The 24,128-nt window shown below is 45.0% G+C and overlaps 1 protein-coding gene and 1 pseudogene across 1 annotated transcript; both read left to right on the forward strand.

Moving 5' to 3' along the window:
- The first annotated feature begins 7,763 nt into the window (after nucleotides 1–7,763).
- On the forward strand, nucleotides 7,764–23,882 carry RFC4 (replication factor C subunit 4). The gene is made up of 11 exons (XM_074191042.1): nucleotides 7,764–8,153; nucleotides 8,190–8,332; nucleotides 8,567–8,645; nucleotides 10,992–11,071; nucleotides 17,736–17,855; nucleotides 19,886–20,029; nucleotides 20,244–20,364; nucleotides 21,557–21,682; nucleotides 23,376–23,456; nucleotides 23,539–23,655; nucleotides 23,737–23,882. Exons 2-11 carry the CDS (start codon nucleotides 8,199–8,201, stop codon nucleotides 23,833–23,835), a joined length of 1,101 nt encoding a protein of 366 aa, XP_074047143.1. The 5' UTR covers nucleotides 7,764–8,153; nucleotides 8,190–8,198; the 3' UTR covers nucleotides 23,836–23,882.
- LOC141490777 (protein PAT1 homolog 1-like) lies at nucleotides 13,523–17,722 on the forward strand (annotated as a pseudogene).
- Nucleotides 23,883–24,128: the final 246 nt, after the last annotated feature.

Consider the following 24,128-nt stretch of genomic DNA (forward strand, 5'->3'; position numbering starts at 1 on the left):
TTGATGGAGGAGCCTCCCTAAAGTTGGAGGGACTTCTACCTCCATCCCAGAGGCCTCCTTGGAGACCAGGGGCTGCCCTTCTTTACTTCCCTGAAGGTTTCTGGGACTGCCCCCTAGAGATGGGTTGGCAGAGCTAATGGCTGTCATTTCAGCTGGCCCTGGCTAACACGCTGATGTGCTGAACCCTGGGGTTGGGGGATGGAAATAAAAATCTACTTATGATCCAGTTAGAGATGGACAGAAACCGGCCAATTTCTGGAGAGCCAGATGAGAGGGAAACCACAGGTCCAGGCCAGAATTTCAAAGAACTTCTTTTGTGTGCAGGCCTGAAAGGGCCCCTATGACTGGGATGTGGGCTGCTCAGACCCAGGCCACCACTTGCAGGCTTTCAGTGGCTCAGTCTCAGGGATCACCTCATCTTGTCCCCACCGAGGTCAGGGCACTCATTACAAACTCTTTCTTCCCATTGTATACCTCAGAAATTAATTCTTAATTCTTAATTCTTAAGCCTTCTAACAACCTGGGAGCCATCCAGAACCAAGTCACCGCTGAGACTAACCCTTCTGTGCTCTTCTGTTCCTCTGCACCAGAAGAGAGCTGGGATGCAGGGGCAGCAGTGTAGTGAATCTTGATAAATGGTCAAAAGGATAGGAAAAGCAATTCTCAAAAGAAGAAATTAAAAGAAAAATTCTCTAGATATTGATTAGAGAAATGCAAATTAAAACAACTCTGAGATACCTCTCATACCTCTCTGGCCAATATGACTAAAAAGGAAAATGATCAATGTTGGAAGGAATGTGGGAAAATTGGGACACTGATGCATTGTTGGTAGAGTTGAGAACTGACCTTTCTGGAGAGCAATTTGGAATGACACTCAAAGACATAAACCATTGATCCAGCAATACAATCACTAGTTTGTATCCTAAAGAGATCATGAAAAAGGGTAAAAAAAACCCACATGTAGGGGGCAACTAGGTGGTACAAGAGATAGAACACTGGCTCTGGAGCCTGAAGACCTAAGTTCAAATCTGGCCTCAGACACTTGAGACTATGTGATCTTGGGCACAACCCCATTGCCTTGCCAAAAAAAAAAAACAACAAACCCTCATGTAAAAAAATAGTTATAGTGGCTCTTATCAGAGTGTCAAAAAAAGGGAAATTGAGGAGATGTCTCATCATTTGGGGAATGGCTGAAGAAATTGTGGTGTGTGTGTCTGTGTGTGTATACATATATGTATATATGTGATAGGACACTATTGTTCTATAAGAAACCCATATGAGGGAAGGGACTTCAGAATAGCCTGAAAAGACTTGCATGAACTGAGTAAAGTGAACAGAATCAGAACATTGTACACCAACAACAACTCTGTGTATGGTCAACCATGATGGACTTGCTCAAATCAGCAATAATCAGACAATTCTAAATTCCATGTGATGGAAAATGCCATCCATATTCAGACAAAGAAATATGGAATTTAAATGCCGACCAAAGATTACTATCTTCAATTTTTAAAAGTTGTCTTATGTATATTGTTTCTATCTGTCGAATATTTTTCCCCTTTTCAACTTGATTATTTTTCACAACATGATTAATATGGATATATGTATAACATGGATATACATGTATAACCCATATTAGATGGAATTCTGTTGAGGGGATGATGGGAAGGGAGGGAGAAAAATGTGAAACTTAAAACCTTACAAGAAATGATTGTTGAAAAATATCTTTGCATGTAGTTGGAAAAAAAAATAAAATGATTTTGGAGAAAAAAAAGGCCTGAGTATTGTACTCAGAGAAGAGTGAGTGTTTAGCTAATGAATCACTTTTATAATAATAATAAAAAAGCTAGAATTTAAATAGCCCTTTAAGGTTTGCAAATGGCTTTACAAATATAAATTTGATCTTACAAACAACCTTACAAAGTAGGAGTTATTTACAAGTCATTTTACAAAAGAGGAAACTGAGGCAGACAGTTAAAGTTCATTTCTGAGTTCTATTAGTAAACTCTGTACATAGATTAGGTTAGTGTGAGGCTGTTTGTGTTTCCTGAAATCACCAAACCTTCCTAGTATCAGTGCGGTGCGGGGTTCGAGGTTGGCAGTTAGTAAAGATGGAAATTCATATGCTGAGTTCTGTTGCCTTGAATCTTCCTGAACTTCAGTTCCCTCATGTGAGAAAATGGAGAAAATAATGTCTGTAATACACCTCTCTTGAGGCTGTATGTGAATACAACGAAGGACCGTTGTCATTGTTTAAGGGAATGACTTCTGATCTTTCTTCCTCCTTCCTTCTTGTCTGCTTTTCTTTTCCTTTCCCTTTTCTTTTTATGTACCTTAAAGCTTACCAGGGTCCCTTGGGTGGGTGTAGACATCAGCTTGAGGTGCTGAGGGCCATCAAATTCAAGTCTGCTGCTCTGATTCCCATTGTTGTCCCCCCCATGGGGTTGGGAAGGCATCTTTTTTATTTATTTTTAGGTTTTTGCAAGGCAAATGGGGTTAAGTGTCTTGCCCAAGGCCACACAGCTAGGTAATTATTAAGTATCTAAGACCAGATTTGAACCCAGGTACCCTTAACTCCAGGGCCGGTGCTTTATCCACTGCGCCACCTAGCTGCCCCAACTTTTTTTTTAAGAAAGATTTTGAGTTTTACAATTTTTCCCCTAATCTCACTTCCCTTCCCCACCCCCACTAACAGGAGGCAGTCTGTTAGTCTTTACATTGTTTCCATGGTATACACTGATCTAAATTGAATGTGATGAGAGAGAAATCAGATTCCTTAAGGAAGAAAAAAATAAAGTATAAGAAATAGCAAAATTACATAATAAGATAATGGATTTTTTTTTTCTAAATTAAAGGTAATAGTCTTTGATCTTTGTTCAAACTCCACAGCTCTTTATCTGGATACAGATGGTATTCTCCATTGCAGACAGCCCCAAATGGTCCCTGATTGTTGTGCTGATGGAATGAGCGAGTCCATCAAGGTTGATCATCACCCCCATGTTGCTGTTAGTGTACAGTGTTTTTCTGGTTCTGCTCATCTCACTCAGCATCAGTTCATGCAAATCCCTCCAGGCTTCCCTGAATTCCCATCCCTCCTGATTTCTAATAGAATAGTGTTCCATGACATACATATAACCACAGTTTCTTAAGCATTCCCCAGTTGAAGGACATTTACTTGATTTCCAATTCTTTGCCACCACAAAGAAGGCTATTATGAATGTTTTTGTACAAGTGATGCTTTTACCCTGTTTCATCATCTCTTCAGGGTATAGACCCAGTAGTGGTATTGCTGGATCAAAGGATATGCACATTTTTGTTGCCCTTTGGACATAATTCCAAATTGCTCTCCAGAAAGTTTGGATGAGTTCACAGTGCCCCAACAATGTATTAGTGTCCCAGATTTCCCATAGCCCTTCCTGCTGGGAGCCAGGGTCTCTAAGCTGTTTGACACAATAGCGGCAAGAAGACTCAGGGCAGTCACATTGCCTGATGGAACAACATTTCCTTCTTCAATATATATAGGGATTCCATGTATACCCATATTTATAGGTCTATTATTGATTGCAAAACTTACTCATCCTAATAGTGGAATGACTATAAAGGATTTTAGAGAAATTCCTTGAATAAAACAGATTGTGAACTCTGTCCAAATTTAACAGGACTGCCTCTCCCTGAGACATACAAAAGGCTCCAACATTATGAAATCTTTGGAAGACACAGCACTGGGAGTTCCAGGGAGATGTCAGAATATATACAGGGAAACTAGATACAAGATGGGTCAGATAGAATTCCAGGGAAATTAACAGTTTTGCCCCCCTTATCATACACAGGAATATATGATAAAGATGGTGAGAGAATAGTTAGTATAGGTAACCAACGTGTGAACTCTAACAGACTTAGTTTATTGGGAAAGAATAAAAAGTCATAGAAACCGTAGCGTCTACCAACAAGGGCTGAAAGGAAAATTGGTTATTGAAGGAATCAATGGACGGGTAGACAAACATAACTACCCTCACTATAGGTTGTCAAGGGAGTATATCGAAAAACATTACATATGTGGTACAAAAACATAGAAGCATTCCATTAAACAAATTATATCAAAGATTATTATAAGGAAAGTTCTGTTTAATAACTTTACTATGCAGCAACAAACTGGGCAACGGGCAGGTTGAGGTCATCACAGTCTGAGCAGGGACAAGAAAATGAATTACATGATTGATAATCACACTTGTAACCACTACATGATCAAACTTGTAACCATATGAACTATGTGATTGATGATGAAAATTGTACACTTTTGTAACCAAGGATATGATTTTAGTTTGCTTGTTTCATATGATTTTGAGACTATAAAAATAAATCTAAGCAGCTGACAGTCAGTCAACCTGCTCCTGCCTTTACCCACTTGTTGACAACTCATTTCGCCGACTCTATCCCTCCTGTCAGGTTCCAAGGACCCCACGGAGGCTGGACCCCCATACCTTCCAACACTGATCATTGTCCTTTCTGGTCATATTGACCAATCTGAGAGGTGGTACCTCAGTGATAGTTTAATTTGCATTTCTCTAATAATGATTTAGAACAATTTTTCATATGACTATGGATCACTTTGATTTCCTCATCTGTAAATTACCTTTGCATATCCTTTGACCATTTGTCAATTGGGGAATGGCTTGGTTTTTTTTTTTGAAAATTTGACTCAGTTCTCTGTATATTTTAGAAATGAGTCCTTTGTCAGAAACACTAGTTGTAAAAATTGTTTCCCAATTTACTACATTTCTTTTGATCTTGGTTACAGTGGTTTTGACTGTGCAAAAGCTTTTTAATTTAATGTAATTGAAATCATCTAGTTTGTTTTTAATGATGTTCTCTCTATCTCTTCCTTGGTCATAAACTGCTTCCCTTTCCATAGATCTAACAGGTAAACTACTCCTTGACCTTCTAGTTTGCTTATCATATTGTTTTTTATGTCTAAATCCTGTATCCATTTGGATCTTATCTTGGTAAAGGGTGTGAGGTGTTGGTCTAATCCAAGTTTCTGCCATACTAACTTCCAATTTTCCCAACAGTTTTTATTGAAGAGAGAGTTTTTATCCCAATATCTGGACTCTTTGGGTTTATCAAACAGCAGATTATTATAATTATCTCCTGCTGTTGCACCTAGTCTATTCCACTGGTCCACCGCTCTATTTCTTAGCCAATACCATACAGTTTTGATGGCTGATGCTTTATAATTTTAGATCGGGTAAGTCTAAGCCAGCTTAGCGAAGGCATCTTGATGATGACGGTGGTCTTCTTTCAGGACCCCTGAGCCACAACCTCTGCAGAGTTCCAGTCAGCTGCTGGCTCCTGCCTACACTTAACCATGCCCACAGTCCTGTGGGACTTTGTGGGACCACTCCTTGACCTTGTACAGTATGGCGCCCATCACAAAGGACAAGTTGGAACTTTATCCCCAAGTTGAAAACAGGAGAGTGCCAGCAAGAGAGCACCAGTGCCCTTTACTGCAGGGCCAGGATAGTTGGTCCAGAAGTTGCCCTGCCAACACCATCTCCATGGAGCTCCTTTCACCAATAACTGCCACAGGAAGATCAATGGCCTGTTGGTGACTGGAGTCGCTGACTTCTACAAAAGTTCCATATACTCGGAGAAGCAAAAGGGAAGGTGGGAAACAGCCCAGGCTCCTCCAGTCTGCTGCTGCCTTCTCTGTGGAGGGGGGTGTCCGACTTGCCCGAAACCTCCTGCTTTGTTTCAGCCTTCTGCCCAAGGGGTATGGTCCCACCCAACTAGGCACAGGTCTCCAGTCTAGGCATCTGGGTGCCCTGGGGCCCGTTGGACAGTCTTGGATGACAAATGAGGAGCCTGAACATACTCCTGTTGGGGTCAACCATAATTTGGTATTGGAGCTTATGCCTGAGAGAGGCCTCAAGATGGAGAAATACCATCCTGGGGAATATTCCCCTCTAAGACAGGCGCTTGGGAGGAGGTCTGTCTGAGGAGGGCCTTATGGTACAGGAAAGCAGCCCGGGCAGAACTCCTCCCATGACCCTGTTCCTAGCCCCCTCCCCGTGGTCTCCCCCAGCCCACTCCCCCAACCCTGGGAAAGCCGCACATCAGTGAAAGACCCCCGGCGTGGCTAGGTAGTACAGAAAGCACCGGCCCTGGAGTCAGGAGCACCTGGGTTCAAATCCGGTCTCAGACACTTAATAATTACCTGGCTGTGTGGCCTTGGGCAAGTCATTTAACCCCTTGCCTTGCAAAAAATTAAAAAGACCCCGGGCAACAAGGGTCAGCTGGCCCTGCCCGGCCTAACATCGCTCATTTAAATGCTATCAAATAATTATGGTTATTAAAATCATAAATATATGACAATACCTGAGCATAAATATTAAATATTTAAACCAGGCTTCGGAGGAGTCTTTATGTGTTTTCTCAGGACACCAAGCCAGGCTGGCGAGGGGCACTGGCCTCCCTGGGCAAGGCTGGCTTTGAGGTGCCACTCTGAGGCTCGGCATCCGGGGCGCTGGGGTCACCCGCCTCTGCTTGCCTCCTTTGAGGATGGGATCAGGGTCCGCTACACTCCCGGGTGGCGGGTGCCCAGCCGGAGGTGCCAGGAGGCCTGGGCCGACCCGCTCTGGGCCAGGGCCCGGGGGCAGGAGGGGCGGGGCCCAGGAATGACTGACAGCGCGGGCGGCACCGCCCCCGGAGGAGGGGCCCAGGAATGACTGACAGCGCGGGCGGCACCGCCCCCCGGAGGAGGGGCCCAGGAATGACTGACCCCGAGGGCGGCACCGCCCCCCGGAGGAGGGGCCCAGGAATGACTGACAGCGCGGGCGGCACCGCCCCCCGGAGGAGGGGCCCAGGAATGACTGACCCCGCGGGCGGCACCGCCCCCCCAGAGGAGGGGCCCAGGAATGACTGACGGCGCGGGCAGGCACCGCCCCCCGGAGGAGGGGCCCAGGAATGACTGACAGCGAGGGCGGCACCGCCCCCCCAGAGGAGGGGCCCAGGAATGACTGACCCCGAGGGCGGCACCGCCCCCCGGAGGAGGGGCCCAGGAATGACTGACGGCGAGGGCAGGCACCGCCCCCCGGAGGAGGGGTCCAGGAATGACTGACAGCGCGGGCGGCACCGCCCCCCGGAGGAGGGGCCCAGGAATGACTGACAGCGCGGGCGGCACCGCCCCCCAGGAGGAGGGGCCCAGGAATGACTGACAGCGCTGGCGGCACCGCCCCCGGAGGAGGGGCCCAGGAATGACTGACGGCGAGGGCAGGCACCGCCCCCGGGGGAGGGGCCCAGGAATGACTGACAGCGAGGGCAGGCACCGCCCCCGGAGGAGGGGTCCAGGAATGACTGACGGCGCGGGCGGCACCGCCCCCCAGGAGGAGGGGCCCAGGAATGACTGACAGTGCGGGCGGCACCGCTCCGGGGGGAGGGGTAGGAGGGAGGGCGTGGCCTCCGGGGGGGGTGCCAAGGGAGACCGACCAGCCCGGTTGGGCCCGGGGACACGTGGGACTGGTCAAGGGGGGAGGAGGGGGAGGAGGCTCCAAAGTCTTGTTCCGACTGGTCCCGGAGCCCGAACTAGGGCCAATCAGGAGGTGTTGCAGCGGGGTGGGCGGTGCCGGAGAGCCCTTCCCCCTTCCGCTCCTCCCCGCCCGCTCTGGGCCCGTTTGACACAAAGTGTCCAGATGCGCCGCAGCCAGGCGCGCCTTCAGGGGAGCAGACTGCGCATGCGGGGCGGTCCGGCGAGAGAAAGTGGCGCATGCGCGCCGGAGCCCATGGCCTTCCTGGAACCATCTTTGCGCCGGGCCCGGGCGCCGGCTGCGGCGTTTATTGAAGGCTCACCGAGAGCCACGCCCTTTGTTGAGCTCTGGGCACTTTGAAAAGGAAAGAGCGGGGCTGGTCCCTGCCCCCAAAGACAACCGAGCCCCCGCGGATCTGAGGGGGGCCCACAGGCGGCAGTCGGGCGGAAATGAGCCCCGCCCCCTCCCGGCGAGCTAACGGCCTCTGGGCTCGGGCCCCTCCTTCACCGGAAGTGGCGTCGCGCTCCCGGCAGGCTGTGCGGTGGCGGGAACCGGGAGCTGCGGCGCCCGAAAGGACCGGCCCGGAGCCCGCAGCCTCGGCCGGCGCGTGGCCTCCAGCTCGGGGGCCCGACGGACCCGCTCAGCCCCCGCCACCCCGCGCGGGCCGCCGCCGCCATGCAGGCCTTCCTCAAAGGGCCGGCCTCCATCAGCACCAAGCCGCCGTCCACCAAGGACCGAGGGCCCGCGGCGCCGGCGGGCAGCGGCGCGGAGAGCCGGCGGGCCCGGCCGCAGCCCTGGGTGGAGAAATAGTAAGGGCCCGTCCCCCCGCCGCCCGCAGCTGTGGCCTGTGGGGTGAGGCTGGCGGCCCGGCCTGGGGACCCCGGCAATGAGCCGCAGCCCCCCGCCCCGGAGGAGGCGCTCCCTGGATGTGCCCTCCCTGCGCATACCCCGGCCCCTCCCCCTCCTCTTTCCCTTTCCCCCTTTTCCCCTCGAGCCCAAGAACCCTATCTCTGCTAACAACCAATACCAATTTTTCCCCCCAGCCGTCCCAAATGTGTGGATGAAGTTGCTTTTCAGGAAGAAGTAGTTGCGGTGTTGAAAAAATCTCTAGAAGGAGCTGATGTGAGTTGAACCTGGTCTAACGTATTCCTGGGAAATCTTTGGCATCACCAGAACAGCTCGTGTACCCCTGTGAATCCTTAGCCATCACCATGAGAACACAGATATTCTGGAGACTGATCCTTCGGCCTCCCTCCAGAACACCGGGACAGATAATACCCACCCACCCCTCTTCTCTTGTGCTCCGGTAGTCGGGCCACCGGCTCCTCCTCCTAGCTGGTGGTAGTTCCAGGAGCCCCAGCTTAATGATTCCATCGATTAGTGGGCAGTTACAATATAATAATAACTGGCCTTTGTCTAGTACCCACTACGTATTGGGATTGTGCCACATCCTTTACAAGCACTAGTTCATTCATTTGATCCTCCCTACAGCCTAGGGTTTCAGAGCACAAATTCTATAATCATAGTTTTCCATGATCTTGTCTCACTTGACAGGGCCTGGCGCCATGGTAGGTATTTACTAACCAGTCATGGGTTGAGGGGAATGACAGGACAGTATTTCCTAGCTTTACGATTTGGGTTAGAGTATAGTTTGACCACAAATGCCCATCCATGTACCAAGATAACCTAGGACTTCTGGGGAGGATGCCAGTAAGTCAAAGACTTAGTTATTTACCCTGAGAATTTTTCCTTCTGGTTTGGGAGTCAAGACCCTTAGAAATGAATAATGAAGCCTAAAGAGGATGGATGATGGAGTAAGTCACAGAGCCATAATTAAAACTCAGGCTTCTGAGACCATGTCCAGGGAGCAGGTGACATTACTACGGGGGAGAAAACATCCAGAGACAACCGATGAAAATCTTAGGTGTTTGCCCTACACTTTATGTAGCCCTTAGATTCACAGAGGCCAGTCCTAGATCTCAGTCTCTTCAGTGAGCTCAATTTAAGGAAGGTTTCCTAAGGACCACTGAAAAGAGCAAGTAAGCATTAACTTAGATAGTCTCTACCTGCCACTTGTCGGAACTGTTTCTGGGTAGCATAGGGAAAGGCCTCAGGAGATTCAGCCATCTAGAGAGGATACCAGTTAGTGTCTGTTTTCTACCCTTCTCTGTCCTGCCCACATGCCAGAGAAGACCTGATGAGGAGAACTGGAAGGTGGGCAGTTTAGATTCCTCTAGAAGTGAGGGTGCTGGAATTAGGGAGAACAAGAGAGGCAGAGTAGTGACTCCCTCTTCAGACCATTTCCCCTCCCCAAGTATTACATGGAACAGGGGGAATAGATTCTCAGCAGGCAGGTGAGGAGAGACCTTGAGTTATTTGAAGAAGTACATCCCACTAAATTACACAAAATTAACAGACCAAAGTTCTGAACACAGCCTGAAGCATATTTTCCCCCACTTTATATTTCTTGATATTTCTCTTTTTTGTGTGGGTGTGGGGAGGTTATGTTTACTTTTACAACTTGTAATATTTTTCATGCTATACATTTTTAATCTACACCAAGTAAATTGATTTTGTGATGAAGGAGGTTCAGTGGGAGGAAGGGAAAGAATTTGGAACTTAAGGTTTTGGAAGTAATTATTGAAACTTGATTTTGCATGTAGCTAGGGGGAAAATTTAAAAATAAACAAAAAATGTTGGGGGAAACCACCCATTAATAATATATTCTAATTTAAATTTTTTTAAAAAGGGAGACTAAAGCATCCATTTAGTCCTGCTTGTGTCTCCTAAAAGGATACATGCTGTGATGAACAGAGAACTGGCCTCAGAGCCAAGGAGACTTGGGTTCAAGTCTCACCTCTGACATGAACAGGTGCCAGCCCCATTGTTAGGTAGGATCTCTCCTCATGTGATTTTTTTTCCCTATTGTGAGGGAAAAGCAGGTCCAGACCCTCTCTACAGCCCTCAGAACTAGTCATTTTTTTGTCCTTGTGGGTTTTCTCCATCAGTTCTGTTGCCCTGGGTAGAGGTATTAAGGGGACAAGATTTGCGCAGTTTTTCTGTTTATTAACATAATCTGTGGGGCGGCTAGGTGGCATAGTGGATAAAGCACTGGCCCTGGAGTCAGGAGTACCTGGGTTCAAATCCGGTCTCAGACACTTAATAATTACCTAGCTGTGTGGCCTTGGGCAAGCCACTTAACCCCATTTGCCTTGCAAAAAAAAACTTAAAAAAAAGATAATCTGTGTCTTAAAAATTGGAAACCCCTGACATAGAGCAGGATGGAAAAAGAAATTACATTAACACTGGATTCAGATGAGCTCCAGTATTACATCACTTCTACTACCAAGGAAAAAGAATCCTTAAAACAAGTCCAGGGCCCTGGGGCGGGGCCTGACTGGTTCTGGTGCTTCACCACCACCCCCTCCAGGGCCTGTGGGAATAAAATTCTACCTTGTGTTTCCATAGCTCCCCAACCTTCTGTTCTATGGACCACCTGGAACTGGAAAGACCTCTACCATTCTGGCAGCTGCAAGGGAGCTCTATGGGTAAGCCAATGGTATTTGTTCCTATATATCTGGCAGCTCACTGGGAGGTGATAATCCAGTTAATTGAGGAAACCTTTATTAGGTACCTGCTAAATATAAAACACCATTATAGATCAAGGACACAAAAGCTAGAAGAGCTTACTAGTTGGGGGAGTAGGATGTGTACTAGGAAATTGGGAAGGATAAAAGTGCTGCCTGATTGAGGAGTAAGAGAAGGTGCCTTCACTGAGCTGTGAAGGAAGAGAATGGTCCTGAGAGTTGTAGTTGAACTTTTAAATGCAGCAATTGGAGAAGTGGTCCAGTTTGAATAAAAATTGAAGATGAAATGACACTGCAAGAGTAAGTTGGAGCCAGAATGTGAAGAGCCTCAGAAGCCTGTATTTTACTCTATAGGCTGGAGAATCACTAACTCACTAGTTTTGAGCAAAGGGAGTGGAGATGGACCTGGCTCACAGGAGGAGGCCAATGCAGAAGTTCAGGGGAGCAGGGATGACCTCAACTAGAGGACCAGTGGCTATATGGGAACTATGGCATGTGCTATGCAGGAAGAATTGAGCAGAATCACCAGAAGGTTGGGTCTAGGAGAGTCAAGGAAAGAGGAAAAGTGAAGGATGAGAAAGAAGTTACAGCCTAGGATAACTCAGAGAATGGCAGTGTCCTCAACACAAATAAGGACAGTTGGAAGAGGAGCCAAGATGACAAGTTCTTCTCTGGACAGGATGCCAGGAAGACATGTAGCAGGAGTACGAGCAGGCAGTTCATGATGGCAGGCTTTCAGGTTTGATGGGGAATGCCCATTAGACCACACTCAACTATAGTCACCCAGTCTTTGCTTGGAATCCTCTAGTGAGGACTAACAGGAACCCACTCTCTACCTCCGAAGAGAGCCCAGGCCACTTCTTATGTTAGGAAGTTTCTTCTCTGAGATCACTATCTTTCCATTGCTCCTAATTCTGCAGTATGAGACTAAACAGAAGAAACTGAATTCCTCTACTGAATGACAGTTCTCCAGAAATTTAAAGATAGCTATCACTTCTCCCCTCAGCTGCAACAGATGGAGCTAGAATTGGCAAAAAGGGAGAATGAAGACTCAGGGAAAGTCAAGGTTATAAGTTTGGGAGGCTAGAGCGGGGTGGGGTGGGATCTTGGCCAGAAATAGGTTGTTTAGAGGAAGGTCAGGTTCAGAAGAGAACTAGAATGAGTTTAGTTTAGATGTTATTCAGTTTCAGATGGCACAGGGAAATCTAATTTGAAATGTCCAGGAACCATTTAGTGATGTGGGTCTGAAACGCAAGAGTTGGGGTCTCAATGTATTGATCACTCCTGAATTCATAAAAATATTGTGAACTGATAAGTCCTCTAGGACCTGTGTTAGTTGTTGTTCAATTGTATCCAACTTTTCTGACCCTGTTTGGGATTTTCTTTGGAAAGGTAATGGACTGGTTTGTCATTTTCTTCTCCAGCTCAATACAGATGAAGAAACTGAGGCAAGCAGGGTGACTTGTCCAGGGCCATACAGCTAAAATAATTGTTTGAGGCTGGATCTGAACTCAGGAAGAGAAGACAGCAGATCTGGTACTATATCTGTCCCCTGTGCCACTTAGCAAGTCACTTGATCTAATGAGGTCTCTGAGAGAACATAGAGAAAATTTCAGAACCTTTGAGTATAGCCATGCTTAATGAACATGACCTTGGTGGCAAACCAGCAGAGAAGATTGAGAAGGGGCAGGAACCAAGGAAGAAAAAGGATTTGAACAGGAAGGCAGTCAGACCCACAGGTGGGGTTAAGATTTGAAGAGGTTGGGAAGTAAAGGCTGAGCAGAGCCAACTGGCTGGAAGAAGATTGAGGAATGGAAGTTCTAAGATGGTGATGGGGACAAAGAATGAGTTTAGGAGAAGTGAGGCAGAGATAAAAGGATAGGAGAGTTTAGAAACAAGGAATTGTGCCCTCATAGCCTTGCAAAAACAAAAACAGGAGGTAGTGGTTGCTATCCAATGAGAATGATTATAGGGACTTTGGTAGGAAATAGTTTGGAAAGACCTCAAGTCCCACCTCAGCTGCTGACTATGGGTAACATTAGGGGAGGCACTGAGCCTCCTCAGGTCATCAGGTCCTTAGGTTGGACTAGGTAATCTCCAAGGTTACTTCCAACTCCAATGATCTGGGTCTACCTTTTTTGTTAGAAAAAAAATATTATTTGGGGACAGCTAGGTGGCGCAGTGGATAGAGCATGGCCCTAGAGTCAGGAGGACTTGAGTTCAAATGTGACCTCAGACATTTAACAATTACATAGCTGTGTGACCTTAGGCAAGTCACTTAACCCCATTGCCTTGCAAAGATTTTAAAAAATATATGTTAGGGGCGTGCACAGAAGAGCCCGGGGTTTCGGACACGTCCACCCCCACACCTCCCTCCCCTGTCCCCCTCCCGCTCCGCCCCCCCCCCCGACAATGTTTCACTAAGAGTCCTTGGAAGATTGTTCTCTGGATGAAGATGATGATGCTTTTCAGGCTCTGGGGGAGGAAGATGAAGATACTGATCAATTCAATGATGACACATTCGGAGCAGGAGCCGTTGATGATGATTGGCTGGAAGCACATGAGCACCTGGCTGAATTGGAAGAGAAGCCAGTGGTGACTGTTGAACAGACAGGCAATGGAAGCACTGACAAGATGGACTTGCTGGGAGACCATGAAGACAACCTGGCAGAAAGACTCAGCAAAATGGTGATTGACAGTGAACTAGAAGACCTCACCATCATAAGGGCCCTGCAGACCCGGCCCGTTGTTCAGCCTGGAGGTCTCAATTCTAGCATTTGGGATGGCTCTGCAGTTCTGAGACGAATACAAGGACCACTGCTTGCTCAGGAAATGCCTACAGTGTCTGTGTTAGAGTATGCCTTGCCTCAGGGCCCAGAAGAGGAGCGGGATCTTTCTGAGTGGGCATTACCAAGGCGTTCAACTTCTCTGGTCATTGGGAGCCCCCCTGTCAGAGCAGTCCCAATAGGCACCCCACCTAAGCAGATGGCTGTATCCAGTTTTAACCAGCAGAGCCTGTCAGTCCTGTTCCATAGACTTTTCCTCCACCTGAAACCAGCAGCTGAAAAGGAAGGCCATTTGGAAGATTCTTTGTCCGAAGTCTGTTCACGTTTGTGCTCTGTTGCAACAGCAATATCCTGCTCCCTATGGTGAGAGGATGTCTTCAAACCAGCTCTGCAGAGTTGTGAACTCTTCCTTCTGGGCCACCTGTTCCCTCCCAGTGTCACACCTGTTCTCAGCCCCATTCAGAGAGCACAGCTTCTTGGAGGAGCTCAGCCTGGATGGATGTCTCCCAGCCAGTTTGCTTGTCTCTGGATTTGTAAGCAGTCCCCTCACTTCAATGAATCCCAAGTTGCTTCAAGGACGGGTTGGCCAGCTCCTGGCTTCTGTGCCTTCTTTGACACACCTCCACCAGCTACACCCCCCCCCCCCCCCCCCCCAGCACAGCAGCATCCCTCCTGCCCAGGACCTCACTTGCAAAACCTAAGACCTCAGGCCCAGTTGTTCAGACTGGACACAACCCACCTTCATCCCCAGCACCGTCACCTCTTACATCAGAGACAGCAGCAGAATAGAAATCAACATTGAAGTATAAATGGTGCAACAGGGGATCGAGGAAGTCACTGGAGGTTACATCAGGAACAACTACAAAAGGACCCATATGCCAACCTTATGTTACAGTGGGAAAAGGATTGGTTTTCGAAGATCCAGATGATGCAATTACAAAGCACTGATCCCTATGTGGATGACTTTTGTTACCAGAACTACTTTGAGAAACTGGAGAAACTCTCAGCTGCTGAGGAAGTGCATGGAGGTGGCCCCAAGAGAAAATGTACCAAGCTGATCACTCCCCCAAGTGGCAAAGCTGGAGCATGCCTATAAGCCAGTTCAGTTTGAGGGCTCTTTGGGAAAGCTTACTGTCTCTAGTGTGAATAATCCCTGGAAAATGATTGATGCTGTGGTAACATCCCAGAGGGAAGATGATGAGACCAAAGAGAAACAAGTTTGAGACAGATGAAAAACTCTTGTTACAACTGAGAAAACATACAGACTGCTCCTGGATGTGGAGGATTATGAAAGGCGCTATCTTCTAAGCCTGGAAGAGGAGTGACAGGCACTGGTGGAGGAGAGAAAACAGAAGATATGTGATATGTATGACAACTTGAGGGGGAAATTGCCTGGGCAAGAGAGGCCAAGTGATGACCACTTTATGCAAATCATGTGTATTCGTAAAGAGAAGAGAATGGTTGCCCGTGTCCTCCCTTTCTTGTCCAAAGAGCAAGCAGCTGACATCCTCATGGCAACAGCCAGGAACCTGCCCTTTCTGATCAAAAAGGATGCCCAAGATGAGGTATTACCTTGCTTATTGAGTTCCTTCTCCCTTCTCCTTTATCATCTTCCACCAATGACTGTCACCAGCCTTCTGCAACAGCTAATGAACCTACCTCAAAGTGCAGCTGCACCCACCAACCCACACCTCACTGCTGTGCTCCAGGACAAGTTTGGCCTCTCATTGCTCTATCTGGTCCTGAGCCGAGGAGAAGAACTACAGAGTTCAGATGTGGCTACCGAGTTGATGCAGGACAACTAGTGGACAGAGTTGATGTTCATGAACACGAGAGAACTCCCAGATTCCCCAGATGACCCTGGCTAAGCCCGTCTCCACACCTGCAAACCTCACATCCCTTTTTTCTTGATATGTTGACCAACAGAAACTGAACCTTGCTTGAGACAAAATTGCAGTTGGTTCAGGGGATATGGTAAAAGAGCTCTGGAGGCACCTGTATCTCCAGGAGGCTGCTATCTGCACTGCTGCCATCACCAATGGAGTGTTTTCAGTGGAGGAGGGAAGGTGGCTCCTTCCCCAAATCAAAGCCTTGTGGAATTGTTTCTTATCGATAACTGGTATTTGGAGACAGCTCTGATCTCCTGCCTCCTCCTCTCAGCTCAGGGAACCTTGGCTGGCTATGACTTTTGCTGGTTTCTACTCCTCACTACTAGGTCACAATTCTGCATGCCCTGCCCTGCCCCAAATTCTTTTTTAATTTCCCTGGGGTTTTTTTGGCTAGTCACAGATATAATCTCTTTAATCAGATATTTTCCCATCATGCTTGAGAGTAAAGTATAGCCCACCAAAAATATTCCTCCCCCCTACCCTGTTTAATGCTTTCCAGTTCCTCACCCCTTATTAACAGGTCTCTAGGAGGGGACGTTAGATAGATATTTGTGTTGTGTCTAGAGGTCTAAAGGAGTGGTGTGGTGGCTTGAGGGGAAAAAAAATCTTTCATTCAACTCTAACTAGCAGACAGCTGGAATGTGGGGAATGTGTCTAGTCCATCCCCAAAACTAAGTGCTGATTGCCCTTCATGCTAGCCCATATGGGTATCCAATTGTGAGATAAATCATTAAGCAATGCCCTATCTCATTAAGTGCCCAACCCTGCTCAGAAATCCTCATTCAGCTCCTGATAGCTCCTCCTCCTCCTCCTGTTTTCATCTCCTTGCTGTGGAAACAGCACGTGCTTAGTTCTTTTCATCCTTCTTGAAACCATAAGAGAATTGCTTTCTGTCCCCTTCCTTGAGAGACTGCACAGGATGATTGATTCTCTCCCATAGTCTGCATTAGCAGCATAGGAGCTTAACTGCCCATCTTTGCATACTTACCTACCCTGTCTTCCTGGGAATGTTTTAGAAAGCTCTCCTGTGACTCTTCTCTAACCCTTTTTCATTTGGTCCTTAAAGGGTAGAGGCCTCCAACTGTAACCATGAATTCTGAGTTTAACATGGTCCTCTCTTCTCTCCCCACTCCCATCCCCCACCTCCCACCTAGAAGTAGAGCTGCTGTCCCTGCTCTGTTTCACTCAAGTCCCATTTCCCAATAATTGTGGGGCCTGGGTTTGAAGCCCAGCTGGAACGGCCCCTTGCTTTGCCCTGATTTCCTTAACAAAATTAACCAGGGGGCCTGGGTTTTATTGCCCCCAGGACAATTTGATGAATTTTCATAATTATCCAATACTGTTTCCCGCTGTTTGTACCTTTTGGAATGTGGTGGAGAGGAGAGGTTCTTTTATTTAAGAAGATGAACATTTTGCACATATATGTATTATGCAACCAGTGAAATCCTCCGTTATAACCAGCCTCTCTTCCATCACTTTTGGTTCACCATCTTTTCCCCTTATCCAGCTTCAGCTTCTTTCCCAACCATTCCCTCCCCCACTCACATTCAGTTTTTCTCCCAACCATCACTTATTGCATATTTCTACCTGTGCACCTTCCTCTCCATCCTTCCCCACCAGCCGATCAAGTGGACATTTCATTCTTTTTTTCTTCCCGTGCTTTTACTTTTTTTGTTTGGTTCTGATTAATGAAAATAAAAGTTTCTAAATTTAAAATATATGTGTGTGTGTGTGTGTTTATTTGCTGGGCAGCCAAGTGGCACTGGTGGAAAGAGCACTGGGTCTAAAAATCTGACCTCAAGTACTTATTAGCTATGTGACCCTGGGCAAGTCACTTAATGTCATTTGTCTCCCCCCCCTTGGTATAGTTTTATTAAACTGTTACAAAATGTGAAAATATAAAGAAATGGATGAGTGAAATAATAGCACATGATTTTCTTCATATTACAGACCTGAGCTTTTCAGACAAAGAGTTCTTGAATTAAATGCATCAGATGAACGTGGAATACAAGTTATTCGGGAGAAAGTAAAGACGTTTGCTCAATTAGCTGTGTCAGGAAGTCGTTCAGAGTAAGTAAACCAAGTTTTTCCTCCTCTGGCAGGTCACAAGCTGCCTAAAATACCCTTTTATTCTAAATATAATATACCTAAATTAATGAGTCTTCTAATTTCGAATCCCATTTTTGTTAACAATTTAAACTTAAATTTAACCTTTAGTTGGTCATTCAATGTCTTTCCTTCATAAAGGTTTTTGTTACTATTTTTCATGTCAAAAAGGGCAAGGATCACTTTATTCCTCCATATACTTTAAAACTTTTTTTTTAGTTTTGAGTTCCAAATTATATCCTTCCTTACCCCTTTCCTATGGAAGGATTATACTTTATTCAATTATGTAAAACATTTCTCTATTGGGGTGTGTGTGTGTGTGTGTGTGTGTGTGTGTGTGTGTGTGTGTGAGAGGGAGAGAGAGAGAGAGAGAGAGAGAGAGAGAGAGAGAGAGAGAGAGAGAGAGAGAGAATGTTCTGTTTTCAGACAGTTATCAGTTCTTTCTTTGTAAGCAGATAACATTTTCATCCTGAGCCTTGGGATTGCTTTGGATCATTGTATTGCTTAGAATAGCAAAGTAAGTCAGTCATAGTTGATCTTCCCACCATTGTTGCTGGTACTGTGTACATTGTTCTCCTGGGTCTGCTCACTTCACTTTCTATCATTTCAGTTTTTCCTGAAAGCATCCAGCTTGTACTCATAGCACAGTAATATTCCATTTCAATCATATACCACAACTGTTCACTCCCCAATTGAAGGACATCTCCTTAATTTCCAATTCTTAGCTACCAGAAAAAAAGAGCTTCCATAAATACTTCTATACAAATAGGTTCTTCCATCCTCCCCCTCCCTATCTTTTTAATCTCTTTGGAATACAGACCAAGTAATGGTATTGCTGAACCAAAGGGTATGCATAACTTTAGAGTCCTTTGGTTGTAGTTCTAAATTGCTCTCCAGATTGGTTGGATCAGTTCACAACTCCAAGTCCCAGTTTTCCACATTCTCTGCAATATTTATCATTTTCCATTTTTATCATATTAGCCAATCTGATGAGTGTAAGGTGGACGTTTATTCAATATTGATTCAGAGCATTTTTTCTTATGACTATAGCTTTGATTTCTTCATCTGAAAACTGCCTGTTCATATCCTCTGACCTTTTATCAAGTGGGACTTTAATTAACTTGAGAAATGACGGCTTTCCTTCTGATGGCTTTTAGGCATGAATTAAACTAGAAAAGCTCAGTATTCTTTTGTTCTTGGGTATCACAGATCAAGAGTTAACTTTTTTGGTATCTGAAAATGTCTTAATTTCATAGCAGAAAAGATTTTTTTCTGTTATTAAAAACTACTATACAGGGGCAGCTAGGTGGCATAGTGGATAAAGCACCGGCCTTGGAGTCAGGAGTACCTGGGTTCAAATTTGGTCTCAGACGCTTAATATTATTACCTAGCTCTGTGGTCTTGGGCAAGCCACTTAACCCCATTTGCCTTGCAAAAAAAAAAAAACCTTAAAAAAAACTACTATACAATTTCAGCTTTATTAGAGAAATTTTTAGTTATCAGAATTCTCAGCAAGACCTCGTGAGTGTATTCACAGGGACTATGCTAAAACCAGTATCTGTAATGCCTCCTTGACATCTGACAACCTTGTTAATATAAAAGATCCTTGTCATGCTTGCTTTCTAAATTAAAATTCTTGTTTATACTCAAATGTTTGTCAATCCCCAGTCTCTGCCTAAATCCTTATGTGATAGCTTTTTCAAACTCAAGTACAAGTGGACAGCCATTCTATGGTATACTTTCCCAAGAGAGGTTAGTCTACATAAAATACATAGGATGCCATATTTTGTATGTGGATTTTTCAAAAAGAAACATACTTGGTAAATTTTAAAACGTTACCCAATTGGGGTGAGTGTAGAGGATTATTATAAAGCCAAATCAATGGTTGGGTTGGTGTGTTTACCTTCCAAAAGTCAACTTTACTCTCATTTTCTTGAACAGAATGTTTTCATTGCATCTCTAGGTTACTGTTGACCTTTTTCTCTTTGATTTAGTGGAAAGCCCTGTCCTCCTTTTAAGATTATAATTCTGGATGAAGCTGACTCTATGACCTCCGCAGCCCAAGCTGCTTTAAGACGTACAATGGAGAAAGAATCCAAAACGACCCGGTTCTGCCTTATCTGCAATTATGTTAGTCGGTATGTGTGCTCCCTTTCTTCTAGGCAGAAAGCTTGGTCACAGTCTTCCTTGATGGTTAGGTCATTTGGATGGTTAAGGAACAAGCAAAACAACTTTTGAAATTGCTCAGGATGCCAGTGTGCTGGGATTTTTTCTTGGCTTAAACTCTCCTTGATAGACCTAAATTTTTAAGAAATTTGCCACTTTTTCAACCCAATCCCTCTTTTCTTACAGGATAATTGAGCCCTTAACCTCTCGATGTTCCAAATTCCGCTTCAAGCCTTTGTCAGATAAAATTCAACATCAGAGATTACTAGACATTTCTGAGAAGGAAAACGTGAAAATCAGTAATGAGGTAGGTAACTGAGCTACTGGTTCTGCATGTTATTTGAAGAAGTTATGAGGGCGGCTAGGTGGTGCAGTGAATAGAGCACCGGCCTTGGAGTCAGAAGTACCTGGGTTCAAATCTGACCTCAGACACTTGATAATTACCTAGCTGTGTGGCCTTGGGCAAGCCATTTAACCCCATTGCCTTGAAAAATCTAAAAAAACAGTTATGAAAGCTGAAAGGTCTGATTTGCCTTTAGGGCTTTCCTCTGCTGTTACTAAGAATCATTTAAGTTAGCTCTTTATGGAACCTGCAAGTCCGCAAAGGTTGGCACATTCACACAATACAAATTCTGTATACATATTTCGACTTCAGAATTTCTTTTTCTTAGTTATTGGTTCATTTGCTTCAACCATTATTTGATGTAGTAACGTTTTAGTGCAGCGGAAAATCCTGTATACCTAGACCTTTTTAATAGGACTGAAGTTTCTTTTTTACAGCAAACTATAGCTAGACAGGTGATCCAGAAGATAGAAAAGTCAGGAAGAATTGAGTTCAAATCCAGTCTTAGATAGTCACTAGCTGTATGACCCTGGGCAAGTCACCTAACCCTTGTTTGCCTTAATCTGCTGGGGAAGGAAATGGCAAACCATGATAGTATCTTTGCCAAGAAAAAGCTCCATACAGTATGGTCCATAGGGTCACATCACAAAGAGTTGGACATAATTGAACAAGATTAATTTTTTTGGGTTTTTTTAAGACAGTGGGGTTAAGTGACTTTCCCAAGGTCACACAGCTAGGCAGTTGTTGAAGGTCTGAGGTCAAATTTGAACTCCAGAACCCTTGCTCTATTCACTACGCCACCTTGTTGCCAAGTATGGAATGATTTACATTTTTTAAGTGCTCAGGAGGGCTTTCTTCCCTCTCCCTCCCCTCATGTGACTTGAGCTCTCAAGCTAGATTGCTCACACCTTTGCACTGATACTATGATAGGATTTTTTTTCCCCCTCATTTCAAGGGTAAACGTGTCTATGTTGATAATAGCAGGAAAGTATAAGAAAAAGTGTTTAGGACTTGGAATTTTAAAATGGTACTTCTTTCTGTATGGATTAGGTTCATCTGGATGGTTAAGTTTGTTATATGGCAAGGCTGCTTGTCCAGGAGGACACTGTCTTTGTTTTTCGAGGACACTGTCTTTGTTTTTCCCTTTTTTTTTTAGGGAATATCTTATCTTGTGAAAGTGTCTGAAGGAGACCTCCGAAAAGCCATCACATTTCTTCAAAGTGCCACTCGATTGACAGGTGGGCAAGAAGTCACAGAGAAGGTGATCACAGAGATTGCTGGGGTAGGAGCACAGTGATCTTCTCAGTTCTTTTCAGTCTGTTGTTTGTATATTCTTGGGGCCCTTATTACAATTTGCTCTTTTGTGGGTAATAGAAAATATTGGGGAAGAAACTTCTCTGAATGGTCGATACTGAGGTACAGTTATCTGAAACAGAAACTTCTGTGGCTGCTTGTAATTCTGCTGAGCTGTAGCAAGAAGGCAGGGTCCATGTATGAGGGGGATCACATTAGCGAAACAGATGTAGAAGAATGTCAAAGATTTTATGGGCAAGTTCCCCCAAATTCTACCTCTGATGTCATCAACAACATTTGATCTATGAAAACCCTGTCTGCTAAACTATGGGCATAAACTTTTTCTGCTGTACATGGCTAGTCCTATTCCCAACTCCCCCCCTCCCAGTCAAGGTAGAGGAAAAGAGAAGAACCCTCCTGATGATAGATGGGCTCAGCCATGACTGGATAGAGTAGAGCAATGTAACTTGAGCCAAGTATCTTAAAAGGTGTCAGAAGGCAGTTGCCTCCAGAGCCACCCCCACCTGGGAGAAGCACAGGACCTGGGGATGGGTAACCCATTTCACTTCTGGATAGCTGAACTTAAATCTTAATAACTGCCAGTCCTGTTCTTTTTAGTCCTGCCCTCTGGGGACAAGCAGAAAAGGGACTCCCTCTTCCTCTGCAATATACCCAAGGGTAAGAAAGCAGTTTCACTATACTTAAGAGTCTTCCTTTTCTACACAAGCCATTTATCCAGCCTCTGAAGCTGGATAAATGCAGTGTTTCACCTAAATTGTTGATTTGATCCTCTAACTCATCCTAAGAAGGAATTGCTGTGCCATCCCCATGAGGATGAGTTTTAAAGAGCTTACATGATTTGCCCAAGGTCACAGCTCCTAAGTATCAGGATGGATTTGAACTTCCTTACTCCAAGCCTAGCACTTTTAGACCCTTCAGGTGGCAGGGTCCGTTTTCAAGCTATACTCTCACTAAGCCACATTTAGAAACCTCTTTCCATACTATCCTGGCTTCTCTCTCAGTAGGCAAGTGATCAGTTCTGGACAGGGACAGAGAACACATCCTATTGATTTTTTTTTTATCTAGCTTTATAAAAACCATACCAATAGTCCTTTACTCAAAACTATGTCAGTCACAATTACACAAACTTCAATTTGTTTAATTACATTAAATTTTAGTCACATATCCAGTCTTTAGTTTGTTATTGATGGAGCATAGCTAATGAGGTCATAACTTGGAAAGGTGTAACATTGTTGATAACATACACACCTAATAGTAAATCTTAACTTTCTAAGGTTAAACACTGTACTATTTTACAGTTAGGATTAAACCAGCAATTTATGAATTATAAAAACTAGTTGCCAGACCAACAAGGGGTAGGAGGCAATTATAAGAAACTCAAATAACTTTTGCTACTAGAAATAGAGAGGGTTGCTGGGGGGGCATGTATCCGGGATTTCCCCCATTCCCTAATGGTAATCAAAGGGTATATAGTCACTCACTAGGGCTATATTTATATTCATTGCAATGAATTGAAAACACAGCTGAGGTCATTGACATGGAGAACCATGAATAAAACATTGTGCTGGTTGTACAACAAAAGCATACTAACCAATTGGTTCTTGGCACAGAGCAAGCTATTTCTGCCTGTTCCATGGCAAAATTTTATATTTTCTTTTTAGGTGATACCCATGGATACAATTAATGGCATATTCTCCGCCTGTCAGAGTGGCTCTTTTGAAAAACTGGAAGCTGTTGTTAAGGTTTTTAAATTTTATGCGTTAGCTTTGGGGAATGGGGTAGGGGCGAAATGATCCAGAACCAATCTTTTTGTACCTTTACTAGGATTTAATTGATGAAGGACATGCAGCAACTCAGCTTATAAACCAATTCCATGATGTGGTGGTAGAAAAGGATGACCTCACTGATAAGCAGAAGTCCATCATCACAGAGAAACTTGCAGTAAGTCCCTGAAACATGGGTATGGGGAGGTAGGGTTAAGTTTGACCAAACAGTAACCTAATATTTCCCCCCCCCTTTCAGGAAGTAGACAAGTGCCTAGCTGATGGTGCTGATGAACACTTACAGTTAATCAGCCTCTGTGCTACAGTGATGCAGCAGTTAACTCACAATGTGAACTGAAAAACTTTTGTATACCTTAATGAGAATAAAAGTGTAAAATCACCTTATGGATTGCTCTCCTAGTTTAATTATGGGAGGGGGTTAACACATCCTTTTTTGGGGGTCATGCTTATTATCTTCCTCACCCATCTAACAACTGATGGAAGCTGGCAAGTTAAACAAGAGCAATCATTTTGAATTCAAAGTGAATATACAAGTAATTTATTGAACATTCAAACTTCATTAAGACATGTGCAATATGGCAATTTTACTGGGTTTAACCCTACCTAGTTTATGATTGCTTGCTGGGGCTT

Source organism: Macrotis lagotis, chromosome 6 (assembly GCF_037893015.1).
Source record: "Macrotis lagotis isolate mMagLag1 chromosome 6, bilby.v1.9.chrom.fasta, whole genome shotgun sequence".
Taxonomy (NCBI): Eukaryota; Metazoa; Chordata; class Mammalia; order Peramelemorphia; family Peramelidae; genus Macrotis; species Macrotis lagotis.

What these genes read in the sequence shown, in the direction of transcription:
- RFC4 (XM_074191042.1), top strand. Translation starts at nt 8,199, where the DNA reads ATGCAGGCCTTCCTCAAAGGGCCGGCCTCCATCAGCACCAAGCCGCCG. An exon ending in GCTGCAAGGGAGCTCTATGG is followed by an intron (nt 11,072 to 17,735) that starts GTAAGCCAATGG and finishes TTCATATTACAG; the next exon opens with ACCTGAGCTTTTCAGACAAA. An exon ending in TGATCACAGAGATTGCTGGG is followed by an intron (nt 21,683 to 23,375) that starts GTAGGAGCACAG and finishes TTTTCTTTTTAG; the next exon opens with GTGATACCCATGGATACAAT.